Source organism: Gekko japonicus, unplaced genomic scaffold (genome assembly GCF_001447785.1).
Source record: "Gekko japonicus isolate JY-2015 unplaced genomic scaffold, Gekko_japonicus_V1.1 scaffold4059, whole genome shotgun sequence".
NCBI lineage: Eukaryota > Metazoa > Chordata > Lepidosauria > Squamata > Gekkonidae > Gekko > Gekko japonicus.
Genome location: NW_015170393.1, coordinates 66757 through 81862, shown reverse-complemented (window position 1 = coordinate 81862; position 15106 = coordinate 66757). Strand labels below are relative to the sequence as shown.

The 15106-nt window shown below is 44.0% G+C and overlaps 1 protein-coding gene across 1 annotated transcript in view; it reads left to right on the top strand.

Moving 5' to 3' along the window:
- LOC107116377 (vomeronasal type-2 receptor 26-like) overlaps positions 1-14297 on the top strand; it is a 15594-nt gene extending 1297 nt beyond the window's left edge. Inside the window, exons 2-6 of the mRNA XM_015418274.1 lie at positions 4557-4848; positions 5406-6269; positions 6571-6798; positions 10610-10736; positions 13396-14297. Of these exons, the coding sequence (XP_015273760.1) occupies positions 4557-4848; positions 5406-6269; positions 6571-6798; positions 10610-10736; positions 13396-14297 (2413 nt within the window). The remainder of the gene's footprint in view (positions 1-4556; positions 4849-5405; positions 6270-6570; positions 6799-10609; positions 10737-13395) is intronic.
- Positions 14298-15106: the final 809 nt, after the last annotated feature.

Below are 15106 nucleotides of genomic sequence, written 5' to 3'. Positions count from 1 at the left end.
TTTTTTATGTCTGAATGTGAATATTTTTAATGAGTCTAAGTTTTTTAAAAATGTGTACACCTGAATAAATTTTGTATGTTTATAATATTTAGTGTCAGCTTAACCCTTGTGGATTCATAGCAGCTTTTTGGGTTGAGTTTTCTTTCATCCCCCCCCTTTCCCCCCTTTTCCCTTCCCCCCTTTTTTGTTCGTGTCATGTAGTACTGTGCCAGGTGGGCAGGTACTCGCACATGGATGTGGCAACCATCCATTGCGGCAACGCACTGCGGAAAGCCCTCAGCAGCGAAGGACCTCATTACCTATATTGGCACACAGAGAGTGACGGGTCTCGCACCCACTTGGGACCCGGAGGGGGGAACGCAAGGGATGCCACCTCCCATGGGGCTGACTCTCTATCTCCCTGCCGGCTCCCACTACCCCATTGGGTCCCCCGACCCACCTCCCTCCCCGTCCCCTCCTGTCTGCACCCTGTCTGGGTTCCATAGGTACACCAGTCTCTGGTGGAGCTCCTCTGTGATGGCCCCTGTCACCTCCATCACGATGCCAGCCACGGTGGACCGTGCGAGACCGAACTGCTGTCCAATGGTTCTGTAGGACATGATTTTGGCCATCCACCACACACTGACCGTGACACGTTCCTCCACTGACACGGGTTCACACATCACCGTACGCTGTCGCTGCAGTCTATCCCGGAGGGCATCCACCAGCCACATGAATGTTGACCTGCAGATACATGGCGACATGGGACTGCCTTGATCAGGTAACGGCTGTCATGGGGGCCCCTTGGCCGGCCCCCTCCCTCCTCCATGATCTGTGGGCTGCAACGCCATAGTCCCAAGGGCCCTCGTGTACTGCTGTGCCACTGTGCCTGCATTCTGAGCTTGCCCAGGGCCATGGATCGCCACATGCTGCACTGTCCTCGGGATCCTGGGTGTGGATATGTCGGTGCCCATGGCACAGCCTCACCCCTCTCCCTCCGCCAAATGGCTGCTGGGAGAGGGCCCTACTGACAATAGTGGCCACAATGTCGATTGTGGCCAGCATGCCATGGGCGCGAGGCTGCGGCTGACATACGACCTCCACATGTTACCTGGACATCCTGAAGTTCTCAACCCAGTGCTCATTGCCCCAGACATGAGTGACAAAGGTTTCCCACCATTCCTTGGGTCTTGGGCATGCCCACCAGCATCAGCTTGGACAGTCCACAGAGAGACGGAGTAGCTGGAGTGTCTCCCTTCTTCTGTGGGTCTTCCGCTGCCTACTGTGGCGTCGATGCCTGGCTAGCTGTGTGGTGGCCATGGCATTCCTCTGTCTCCTGGCTGCACCTATTGTCCCCTCCCACTGTAGCCAGGCTTGCCGCCTCTGGAGGGTTGCTATGGCCATTGTCACACAGGCAGTTAGGGCGGATGTGATGAGGGAGCCCACCTCCACCTGCATCGCCTGTCCGTCGGAGCTCTATTGGGGTCTGGTAGCGTCTGTCACCCTCTCTGTTGGACCCACCACCCGGCTTCCGCATTCCCGTGACGGACTGACGGCCGTGACCGGTTTCCGTTTGCGTGCATGTGCAGAGTTTTGCTCATCTGATTCATGCACATGCACAAAGTTCGATGAACAAAAAACCCCCCAGTTTGCCATGGAAGTGGCACAGAGTGATTGCTGGTGTGATCGCGCCGCGCCGCTTCTTTGCCACGCTGCAGGATGGTCATGTGATCGGCACCTCCCCCATGACCACGGAACCTCTACGGGACCTCAAGGGGGGGTATGATCATGCAACCACACACTATTTTGCTCCGGGGCGAACAGCCGTGCTTCCCCCCCGCATTTTCCTGCCTGTGTGACCGGGACCACAAAATACCAGAGATACAAACTTTATCAAGATTATTTCAGATGCCAAATGGCAATAGCAGGCATGATTGGATTACATTTGATATGCAGCGTGGTAGTAGGCATGGAGATATCAGCTTTGGTAATGAGACAGAAACCTAAGTCTCAATTCGGTCCAGGAGGATTCAGTGCAGGAGGATGCAAAGAATAAATGGACATAAGCCAGGGTTCTGCTGAGTTACATTTGCTCACCATGCACGTCTTATTTTTCAATTTATATACCACCCTTCTCTAAGTTCACAGAGCTCAGGGCAGTTACCAACATCATGTTGCACAATTTAAAAGCCAAGGAATTAAAATAGCTAAAGGCACCAACAGATGGTGCCAAAACAAGTTTACAATTTGCATCACTGTCTCACAATAAGGGAGAGAAAGCAGGGTGGGGAAAGGAAAGGGAGTGCCTTTCAATCAACCCTGACTGTTCCCTGGAAGGCCAGATAATGAAACTGAAGCTCAAATACCTTGGCCACCAAATGAGAAGGGAGCACTCACTGGAGAAGACCCTGATGCTGGGAAAGACTGAAGGTCAAAGAAGACAGGGACGGCAAAGGATGAGATGGTTAGACAGTGTCTTCGATGCAACGAACATGAAGTTGAGCAAACTTCAGCGGACGGCGGAAGACCAGAAGGCCTGGCGGGAGCTGGTCCATGGGGTCGCAAAGAGTCGGACTCGACTGTGCGACTGAACAACAACAACAATTGCTGTCCTCAACCAAAAGCCTGATGGAACATCTCTGCCTTGCCCCACAGGGCATGAATGTTATTTGGCAGAGAGTTCCACCAGGTAGGAGCTGGGGCTGAAAAAGGCTTGACTCTGGTCAAGGACAGCTGGATGTCTTTAGGGCTAGGGATCACAAGTAAGTTGTTCTCAGCAGGGCATAAAAATCTTTGGGAGACATACCAGAGAAGACGGTCCCAATGATACATGGGCCCCAGACTGCTCAAGCCCCTATAAACTATTTTGTGAATAACAAAACCTTGAACCTGACCCGGTACTCCATCGGGAGTCAATGCCAATGTGTCATCCAGGAAACATTGGAGCTGCTCAGCTACTGTTCTCTCAATTACCACTCAATTAATGCTCTCTTGCTACCATTTTTATCAAGAGGAAGAGGAAGAGGAAGAGGAAGAAGAGATTGAATTTATACCCCACCCTTCACCCAGAGTCTAAGAGTGGCTTACAAACTCATTTCCCTTCCCCTCCCCACAACAGACACCCTGTGAGGTAGGTGGGGCTGAGAGAGCTCTAACAGACTGCTCTTTTCAAGAACACCTTTGACAGAACTTTGCTTGCCCAAGGTCATCCAGCAGCTGTGAGTGGAGGAGTGGGGACTCAAACCCGGTTCTCCCAGATTAGAGTCTGCACACTTAACCACTACACCAAATTGACAGAACAAAGTTACGCTCAGAACTGGAAAAAATAATAAAACCTCTTTGCTACCAAACTTCCCAGTGCTATTATTGGCAGAAGTAACTATTCCCCTTGGAACTGTCCAAATCACTGTAATTTAATTTTCTACTCCAAACCTCCCTTTGCTCTTCAGAAGGTTCTAGAAAGCAATCAGCATGACAATACTTATAGAACCATTCAGCCATCGACTGCTGAGATGAGGAACTCTTTGAACGTCAGTTTGGTTGCTCATATGTGGCGTTTTTAAAGGAGATACACCATCAGAGTTTTCTGGTCTGAACAGGCATGCATTTCTGTTGCTGAAACCTTTACCGTGGTGTGTCAATTTCCTTGCAGAAAGTGTATTTGTGTTCTCAGACACCCACCAAAGTCGTCTCATGAAAGAAGAGACAGAGCTGTAAACAGGCGCAGGAACAATAAAGCTTTCCTGTAAGCATGTTGGGACTAGTGATGCTGTTGCTGCTTCTGCATCTGATTGCGTGCAAAGCAGATGCCACAAAGTGTCACATGAAGGATCCTCTCCCGGTTCCACATCGATGGTACCAGCCTGGAGATCTCCTCATTGGTGAAATTGTTTCTCAGTTATTCTACCATTTGCATGATGTTGCCTTCCATCAACATCCTGCTCAGGAGTTATATAGAGATCCATAGTAAGGAACTGTTATGTTGTTGTTTCTTGTGAACTTGGTCGAGTCCTGCAAATTGAACTTGGTCCAGTCCTGCAAATTGGCATTGGCTTATACAAGGGAAAGGCTGCTCAAAGGAAGAAGGTGGACTCTTACCCCAACCTAGTGCTCCTCCTTTTCCACCACATTTTGAATCTTCTTTATTCAGCCTTGCTTGTAGTTCACCTGGCCTGTCTTCATCCAGAAAGAACACACCCTCCAAACTTTTATAGACAGAGACATGCTTGTAGCACCCTTGTTTGAATCATTGCCTTTGTAACTCTCTGCCACCCTTACATTTTGTCTTGTGTAGGGTGTTTTCATTTATTCTGGAACAGCTGGGCCCTTGCCAAGAGGTTGATTTTTCTTTAAACACACAATAGAGTAGAAAAAATACATAGGTATCCTCAGATATGTAGGAGAGAGTTGAGAATATACCTTTGTAAATGAAGTTATTGAATTACCAGTTTATGCTCTGCATGAGATTTTATTATTCATACATTCAGACTCCTTCACACTGTTCCAATATGTGATTTAACAGTGCCAATTTATCTGTTGATACAATTGTCTTCAAATCTCCATATCTTTGTTTACAGTATGGTGACCAAGTTTCACCAGCACGTCTTGGCCTTGGTGTTTGCGGTAAATGAGATCAACAAAAATCCCAGAATCTTGCCAAACATCACTCTCGGGTATCACATCTTTGACGACTACCATGACACAAGGATGACATGTCGCACCACCTTTGATCTGCTCTATAAATTGCATCGATATTTTCCTAACTATGAATGTGATGCCCACAAAAACCTAACTGCTGTCATTGGGGGATTTAGCTCTGATACGTCCTTCCACATATCAGACATCCTAAGTCTCTACAAAATTCCACAGGTAAGATCTATGATTTGGAAAAGGTATTTTAATAGGTTACAATTTTGGGGGAGTTTCACTGGGGTTAAGGAAGATGGAGAGGTGTGACTATCCACAAAGAACCAACCCAAGAAAAGTCGCTTCACATAAGTGAGAAAAAATAATGTAGACGTTAATGAGGAAGGGATGGGGTTAAATGTTAGAGCATCTGCTCTACTTACAGAAAGCCCCAGTTTCGATTCCTGGCATTTCCAGTTAAAGGATTCAAGTAGTAGATGGTATGAAGGACCTGAATGCCATGAGAGCTGCTGCCACATAATAGTGACTATAATGAATCAAGGATCTTCCTCAATATCAGGGTACTGTATGTGTTCATGTGATAGTGTGAGATCCTTTCTACAAAGTTCCCCGACAGGAATTGCCCTAAATGTCTACAGTCTATGACTGATCAACGAGAACAGTGTTTGATTTTAACTCTTCTCAAATCGACAGTTTCCTTCACAAAACGTACATATGATCACTTGTACTCAAAGAGTACTTCTAACACACATCTAACATATGTGTACACTTATTTTTAGCTGACATATGGATCTTTTGGCCTAGAGCAGAGAGATGCAAAACACTCCCCTTTATTTTACCACATGGTCCCAAATGAAGCTCATCAGAATATGGGGATCATCCGGTTACTTTGCCATTTCCAATGGACGTGGGTTGGGCTTTTTGCTGTGGATGATGACAGTGGAGAACATTTCTTGAAGGTTCTGGAACCACTGCTTTCCCAACATGGAATCTGTTTGGCTTTGATACAGAAAATTCCTAACAACTACAAATGGGATTACTTGGATTATGCCACTGATTTATCGTTAAATATAAATTTACCTTTGAGGGACAGCAAAGTCAATACATTTATCGTCTATGGAGTAACGATGGTCTTTATAACACTTTGTACTCATATATTTCTAGGTGATCCCAATTATGGAGAAAATGCATCATTGAGAAAAGTATGGATTATGACAACTCAAGTTGATTTTGCATTAACAGGCCTTCACAGGGTCTGGGATTTTGAATTCTTCCATGGGTCCATTTTGTTCTCAATTCACTCAAATGAGCCTCTTGGCTTCCAAAGGTTTCTTCAAGACATAAAGCCTTATCAGCAGCAAGGAAATGAATTTCTTAAGGAATTCTGGGAGCAAGCATTTGACTGTTTATATCCAAATCCCCAGGAGCCAGTGGATGTCAGTGAAACCTGTACCGGAGATGAGAGGCTGGAGAGTCTTCCTGGGCCTCTATTCGAAATGCATATGAGTGGTCACAGCTACAGCATCTACAATGCAGTTTATGCTATAGTGCACGCGATTCATGTCCTTTACTCATCCAGAGCCAATCACAGGGTGATAGATGGTGGTCAAATAATGAAACTTCAAGAATTCCAGCCTTGGCAGGTATGTCAGCCCAAGTAAATATTTCTGTTTCCATGTCTATGTTTGTATAAGATGAAACAATACTCAACTTTCCCCAACTGGTCCAATGATATTGTCATTTGGTGACAAACTTTTTGTGCATTCTTATCTCTTGTCGTGATCAGACCATGGGAGGGGGGGGATACACTGTATATTGACAGGCTTGTTCACATTAAAATTCTATTCACAGGCTGAGTCTATCTGAAACAACATGAAAGTATTTCACTGGTATATCTCAAACCTAAGATTCCAGTGTGTTGATTTGTTTCCCTCTTTTAACTAGGTCCACACTTTCCTACAAGGCATTACATTCAACAACTCAGCTGGAGAAAGATTGTCTTTGAATGATAAAAGGGAAATGGAAGGTGGATTTGATATGATGAACCTGGTCACTTTTAAAAACAAGTCCTTCCATAGGGTGAAAATTGGAAGGGTAAATTCCAATGCTCCTGAAGGACAAGAATTCATAATTCATGAGAAAATGATTGTGTGGCAAACCATTTTTAATGAGGTAACTATTTCAACTTGCTCAAGGTCTGCTCCACCCTTCAGATGCCTAACTCATGGATTACTGTTGTTGTTGTTGTTATTATTTCTTGCCTGTCTGTGTCTTTTTCTTGTTTGATCAAACTCAAAATTCAAGACAAGACCACAGCCTGCAATCAAGTGCTAACAAGTTATATATTTTAAAATAACAAAATATCTATTCTTTACAACACTTGGTATCGATTGCATTTTTCCAGATATGATAGAGTGAAATATTTTTTCATGATGCCTTTTGGTCGATTTGGATGAGAGTCATGGACAACTTTTTCTTTGGGAGAAGACATTAGGCTGTGTAGTCAATTACTTTTTTCAATACCCCAATAATTTTTTTAAAATGATGATAAATATATGTGTTGTACTTGGGGAAGGATAAGCAGATTGTAGTAAGCACAAAGGTCAAGCAGGGTGTGCACAAAGGAAAAAAATGTGCTATACTTTCTTATTTGGGATTTGGGGGGGATTTTTTTTTTTTTGGTTGCCATACTTTGGGACCATTGCTTTCAGTGGGGAATCTATTGGATGCTCTGAGGCAGCATCTTCTAATGTAAATGGTAACAAATTTGCACAGAACATAGCCCTCTTAACATAAAAACCACCCATCAAGTTTCAAGTGAGCTGGACCAAAATGTCTGATTTAAACCCCCTCCCCCCAAGTAAACCCCCCCCCCCCAAGTTCCCTCCATTGATTCCTATCTGGTGAACACAGTTCCAGCCATGGTCATTTTTTTTAAGTGTCTGCATTACTTTCATTTTCCTGCTCTTACAGTGATTGAGAATATTTGTGTATCCTTTCTGCTGGAAACACTGTATTTGATATCCTTCCTGTCGTTGCCTGTTCTTAGTTTCCTGTTTTCTTTGATTCTGAAGGAACTTTTGGGGGAGGATTGAGTGGTTGATTGTCATCCAAATATCAGCAATACTGCCGTGGACCTACTACTACCTGTGAACTAAATAACCCGTAGGTTTCAAGTGAATTGGACCAAAGAATCCAATTCTATGTCCCTGAACAATGTTACCCAACTATCTTACTGAAAGAGGAAAAGGGGGCTTCATTCGCATAAAGGCAAGGGGGAAGAAAAAGTGAACAGAAACCCCAGCTTTGCCATTATTCTTTATGGGGCATCCCCCCCCCATATTAAAATTGGTGGTCACAGCACATGAATACATTTATTTATTTATTTAATCAATGAATTAGGTTTATTCCCCGCCCTCCCCGCCGAGACAGGCTCAGTGCGGCTTACATAAAATTTCATATAAAATACAATTAAAACCTTTCATAGACATATGAACATAAAATAACAATCAATTAAAATACTCCTAAAATGCTGGAACATGATCTGATAAGAGCAAGAGCAAAGTTATTTATAATACAGTTTAGGTGACCATATGTTCCGACACCAAAGCTATGGGGAACCAGTGTCGCCTGTCCAATAAAGAACCCTCGGTTGAAGCAAATTGGACCAAGGGTTCCAGTTCTTAAAAAGTTGCCCCAGACTTCCTACTTTCAGAGAAAGAAAAGGCTCCACATCTTCAAAAGAGGAAGCAAAGAAGAATAGCACCTATTTGCAGCTTTTGTCTCCAAAGGTGATTGGGTAAGAGCACTCAATTGTCTGGAAAATCCATAGAATCAAAGAAAACAGGAGTATATTCTTCATTGCTGGTAAGCACCCAAATTCAGGATGAATTTTCCATGTATATCCTACACTTGTGGATATTTTTTTTAAATCCCTGGAGGAATATTTTTTATTATTTTTATAAGACTACAAAACTACAAAGAAAATATGAGGGAGTGGGGATAACATCTAAGGATAAAGGATAGATAACCACACTACACTAAAAACCCAAGAGGAGGAGATCATATCCGTGTTAGTCTAAATGTTATTAATAAAAATGTTAGTACAACAATATTCTTGTAGAGTTCTTGTTTGTCTTGGTTTCAATGTTAGTATGTTAGTTGTTGTGAGAGAACTTTCTGAGCATCTTCTTGTTAGTTGCTTCAAAAGGCAATTTTCAGAGTCCTTCTGCCTTTACTTCGGTTTTCTGTCTCTGAAATCATATGTAACTTTCGTTGCGCCTGCACCCATTTCTACAGCAGAGTCCTCTTCTGTTCCAGGGGTAGCAGAGTCACTTGATTTCGATTCTTTATCTTTGGATTCTTCTTTCATTCCCAACTGGCGTCTCAAAAATTCTTTGGCTTTGAAAATGGAGTCAATCTTTTCTCTTTTGTTGTTGATTTTAAAGATGACACCCTCTGGGATCGCCCACCTGTACGAAATTCCATTGGTTTAAAGAAAAGAAATTAATTCCTTATAGCTTTTCCTCTTTTGGCGAATTTCAAATGGAATGTCTTTTAAAGTTTTAATGTTTATATTCCCCATTTTCAGTGGAGTTGCTGAAGTCGCTTTTAAAATAGCATCTCTGGTCTGTCTTCTTGAGAATCTGACCACAATTTCTCCAGGCAGGCTATTTTTTAATAAGCAGTCTCCATCTCTTTTACCAGTTCATCTGCTGTTGAGCCTATTGCTGGAGCAATGATCTTGCTAAGCAACTTCCTCAGATCCTCCGTTTGCGATTCAGGCACTCCCTGGAATCTGAGAATCATGTTGGCTTTTTCCATTTGTAGCTGTAACAAACGGTTTTCTTGGAGGTTTTGTTTTGCTTCAACTTCCCGCATTCTTTTCTTCATTTTCTTGTTTGTGGTGTCTATCTCTTTAATTCTCTCAGTTGTATGCTTCACCTTCTTCGCCGTTTATGCCAGTTGCAGCTGCTGGGATATGAAGTTTTGATTCAGCGAGGTCAGTTGCTGGTTAATACCATCGAGTTGTTCCATCACCGGCTTGAGCATATCCATTAACATTTTCATGACGTCTGCTCTCTCTTCTGGTTTTGGGCTCTGACTACCCACCGGTTTCACTTTAAACTTTCTTTGCGAGGCCGCCATTTTATACGATTGTTTACAATTCCAAACTGCTTCTTGCGGACTCGAAAAATCATCACCTCAATGTCAGTGCTCAAGTAAGTCCCTCAAAACAAAATTACTGCTTGTTTCCCCCCTGCCCCCTTCATTACGCTTATCTGTCCGTTCGCATAAGAGGTGTCCCTCTTTGTGCACCGCTTTTCCCATGGGGGGTAGTTTGCTTTTAAAATAGTCCATTTATTTTGAACTCACGTTCATTGTCAGTCATTTCGCTGACCTCGCTCACAGTAAGCGATATTCCACTCGATGTCCAGCACTTGTCCCAGTTGAATCAGCTTGTGCCTTAGGTCCACACAGCAGCAGGATCGTCAGGGCAGAGGGAAGCCTCAATTCTCCAGCATTTAGCTGTCGAAGAGGCTGCCCCTCAAAAGCCCTATGGCCTGGAGTCTTTCACAAAGGCTCTGTGTGAGTGCTACTTGAGGTAGCACCCCTCCATGCTGCTGGTGTGCGAGTCGATCCCCCGAAGTCCAAGGAGATCGACCGCCATCGCTGTGGATTTTGTAATGCTCACCATTAATGATCAATCTTCATCAAATCATAGAGTTGGGACCTCCAGGGTCATCTCGCCCAACCCCCTGCACAATGCAGGACATTCACAACTACCTCCCCCTACACCCCAATGATTCCTGCTCCATGCCCAGAAGATGCCCCCTCAAACCCACCTTCAGGTTCCCTGGCCAAAGTGGCCTGGAGAAAATTGCTTCCTGACCCCAAAGCTTGTTCCCCCCCACACACCTCAGCTGATGCACAATAATGTCCAATTTCTTCCTTCCTAAACTCCTTTCATGTGTTTGAATAGGTGGCGCCCCTTTCGGTGTGCAATGACTACTGCCTCCCTGGCTATCAGAAGAAAAAGAAGGAAGGGGACAAGTTTTGCTGCTACCATTGTATTCCTTGTGGAGAAGGGAAGATTTCAAGCAAAAAGGGTAGGTGATGTAATACATCAGCTTTCAGGGTCAAGTCAAATCATTTGGGTGTCAAATTTTGGTAGAACTCAAAGAAAAATCACTTTACTTACATTCACCCATGCATCTCTCAATGAGGATCATACTTCAGGGAGGCCAAAGTAGTTTCGTATTGAAAGCCTAGTTGGAACTTGTTTAGAAAAGGATCATGGTAACCCAGCACATTTCAAGAAGATTTGTAGGGGTAAAGCCAGTATTTTCTTACACAATTGGCCCATAAAGTGGGAATGGCCAATTGCCAATAGTTGATCAAATCATGTGGGTACGAGCAGCACACTGCAGAACAGTTTTTTTATGATGATTCCTTTTTAAAGGATACTTTAACAACTCCATGGACCAGCTGGGTAATCAATCCCATATTAGCCCAGCTATTGCTTGATCTGTGACTCTCAAAGATGGCAGTGAAGGGATGCTGAATATATGTATACCTACAACATGTCTAACGAATCACATCACAGTGAGAGTTCAAAGTGTTAAAATCAGCACTATCCAGTCCTTTCACCAAACTTGGAACCAATCCATTAATGGTACAAAAGTTCTTATTCTGCATCATCATGTCACAAAGTGGACAAAATCTGAGCTCCATAATGCCTTTGATCCTGCTTTTCTTTCCTCCACTAGCATTGTTACTGAATGCTGAATTCAGTATTATCATTACCTTGTTTTCTGAGCAAAAGGGTCAATCAGGCTCTCAGAGATGGAAAGGCACATTAAGGAATTAAGAGTCCTGATTTACCTCTAAATAAGGCAGACAAGGAGAAATGAGAGAGGAAGGGCAAAGTGTTTCTCCAGCTCGACACTGAAGCATAGAAGGACACTCATTTGTTTATACACACACGCACAAATCCTTACTGCCTCTATGGTTGAAAGTACAGAAAAGAAAATTATATCCCATATTACTGGTATTACCTGGTAAAATTATTCAAGCTTAAATATATAATACTAATCATAACGATCATCACTGAAAGACATTATTTATTTATTTATTAAATTTGAAATTTAGGCCACTGTCTCTTGAAGAAAAAACAGGGCTCAGGGTGGCATACAACAGTGATAAAAATAACAAAGTTTTATAAAAGTTTGAATTAAAATAATACATAAAATGCATTTCAGAACAGCCTAAGCCATTCAGATGGCCATAATTCCTGGAAGTGTTATTGCCTCGTAGAGGAGGGAGGTGGGGGGAAAGAAAGAGGAGTGCCAGACCAGATGGAGGATTGTCACTGTCCTCAAGCAAACAGCTGGTGGAACATCTCTACCTTACATGCCCTGTGGAGCAGCAACAAGTCTCTCAGGGCATGAATCAGCAGAGAGTTTCACCAGGTAGGGGCCAGGGCAGAAAAAGCCCTGGCCCTAGTTGAGACAGTCGGATGTCTCTTGGGCTGGGGACCACCAGGAAGTTCTTATCTCCTGAGCATAAAGCTCTTCTAGGAGTATACCAGGAGAGGCCATACTGAAGGTATGTAAGTCCCAGGACATTAAGAGCTTTAAAGGTTAACACCATAACTTTGAACCTGATCCAGTACTCCACTGAAAGCCAGTGCAGCTCTCACAGCACAGGTTGAATATGTGCCTTACGGGTGGTCCCAGTAAGGACCCATGTGGCCACATTCTGTATCAGCTGGAGTTTCCAGGACAGCCTCAAGGGCAGCCCTACATAGAGCAAGTTACAGTAGTCTCTCCTGGAGGTGACTTTTGTGTGGATTACTGTAGCAAGGTCAGGACAAGACAGGTAAGGGGCCAGTTGTCTGACTTGGCACAGCTGGAAAAAACCCAGTCTAGCAACATTTGTGATCTGGACCTCCATTGACAAGGAGGCATCCAAGATCACACCCAGGCTCCTGACAGTCAGTGCCAGTAATAAGGGCACCATGACAAGAGCCAAGATTTGGCATCCCAAAGCCATATTCCCTCCACCTGGGCACAGAACCTCCATTTTGTCAGGATTCTGTCACAACTGACTCTGCTTTAACCACCTCACCACGGCCTCCAAACCCTCAGACAGATTCGCAGGGGTGGTACATGGCTGGCCACCCATCAACAGGTACAGGTGGGTGTTATCAGTGTACTGATGACAGCCCAGCCCAAAACTCTGCACCATTTGGGTGAGGGGGCTCATGTAGATGTTAAATTACATTGCGGAGAAGATTTTCCCCTGAGGAACCCCTCTCTCCCAGAACCACCCTCTGTCCCCAACCATAGAGAAATGAGGTGAGCCACTATAAGGCTATCCTACAGACTCCTGCATCAGCAAGGCAGTGGGTCAAAACATTGTGATTGACCATGTCGAACGCTGCCATAAGATTGAGCAAAAGCAGCAGTGCTAACCTGCCTCAGTCCAACTACCTGTGGAGATCATCTGTGAGAGTGACCAGAGCCATCGCTGCCCCTTGGGTCCAACACCAATGTGTCATCCAGGAATTTCTGGAGCTTTTCTGCCACCACTATTTCAATTAAACTAGTGATTAAACTAGTGATTCAAAGTACCACCAAACTAAGCACCAGTAGTAAATGTTAAACATGAATAATGTTTTCCACTGCTCCAAAATATGGTTTTGAAACCCATATTGTATCTACCTCATGTCAAATGCTACTGTGATGGTTCTTCATCTTCTTCCAGACATGGATGATTGCATCGAATGCCCAAGTGATCAATATCCAACCAAAGATCAAGATGGATGCATTCCCAAGACAATAAGCTTCCTGTCTTTTCAAGAGCCTCTAGGAATTAGTTTGGCTTCTGTAGCAGTTTCTTTAGCCTTTATCACAACTGTAGTTTTAGTAATTTTCATTAAATACAAAGATACCCCCATTGTCAAAGCCAACAACCGGGATATCACCTACATACTTCTCTTTTCCCTTTTGCTCTGCTTCCTCTCTTCTTTGTTATTCCTTGGCCAACCAAGAAAGGTGACATGCTTCCTCCGACAATCTGCTTTTAGCATCATCTTCTCAGTGGCTGTTTCTTGTGTGTTGGCTAAAACCTTTACTGTGGTTGTAGCTTTCATGGCAACCAAACCTGGGTCTAGCATGAGGAAATGGGTGGGAAGAAGTCTGACTAACTCAGTTGTCCTTTTCTGTTCCTTCATTCAAGCAGGCATTTCTGTGGTGTGGTTGGGAACCTCACCACCATTCCCAGATTTTGATACACAGACATTGAATGAAAAGATTATAATAGAATGCAATGAAGGGTCTGCCACCATGTTTTATATTGTTCTAGGCTACATGGGATTCCTGTCCCTCATCAGCTTGATTGTGGCTTTCCTAGCCAGGAAGTTGCCAAACAGTTTCAATGAAGCCAAATTCATCACTTTCAGCATGATGATCTTTTGCAGTGTTTGGATCTCTTTTGTTCCAACCTACCTGAGCACCAAAGGGAAATCCATGGTAGCTGTGGAGATTTTCTCTATCCTGGTGTCCAGTGCTGGGTTACTAGGCTGTATCTTTTCCCCAAAATGCTACATTGTTTTGTTGAAACCTGAGTTGAACAGCAGACAGGAACTAATGAGGAGGGAAAAATAACAAGGGTTGTGATTCTTAATGCCTACCTTTCTTCCTTTGTTAGTGACACTGTGACCATGTATGTATGTATGTATACCACAACTTTCTTTTCAATGAGGGCCCAAAGCAGCTTAATTCATTCTTCTCTTCCCCATTTCCCCTACACAAGAACCCTATGAGTCGGTTATGCTGAAAGTCTGTGACTGGTCCAAAATCACCCACTCAGCTTCCATAGCAAGAACCTAGGTCTCTCTCCGGAGAAAATAACTGCTTTCGAGGGTGAACTCTATGGCATTCTATTCAGCTGAGACCTCTGGCTTCCATAGACTCCATCACAAAATCTCCAGGAATTTCCCAACCTGGAGTTGGCAACTGTAGTCAGGACTGGCCCCAATGAGTTCCCCACAAAGGCCAAAGTAGGCCTAGAAAGGGCCTCCTGCCTTTGCCTTTTTACTGATAGAAACAAGCTTAGTTGCCTAGCAACAGCCACTGAGGGGACAGTGAGCCACACAGCAGTTTTGGCAGTTCATTCAGACAGGGAATGGCAGTGGGCAGGGGAGAGGAGTGGACCTAGCCCCCAGGCTATGGAACAAAAGTACTCTTGAGTGGCGGCTGATGGAGCCAATGGTAGCCGGAAAGTTCCAATACACTGGGCTTTTATATATAAATGATGCTTGTTACCTTGAATATATATAAATGATTTTTGTTACCTTGAAAAATATAAAACTTTGATTCCCTCCCCCTTCAAGCAGTTTCATAACTGGCTGCAAAACCACAAGGGTTCTGTGATTTATTCATTTGGATCTGGTCCCTCCCAACTCTCCAATTAG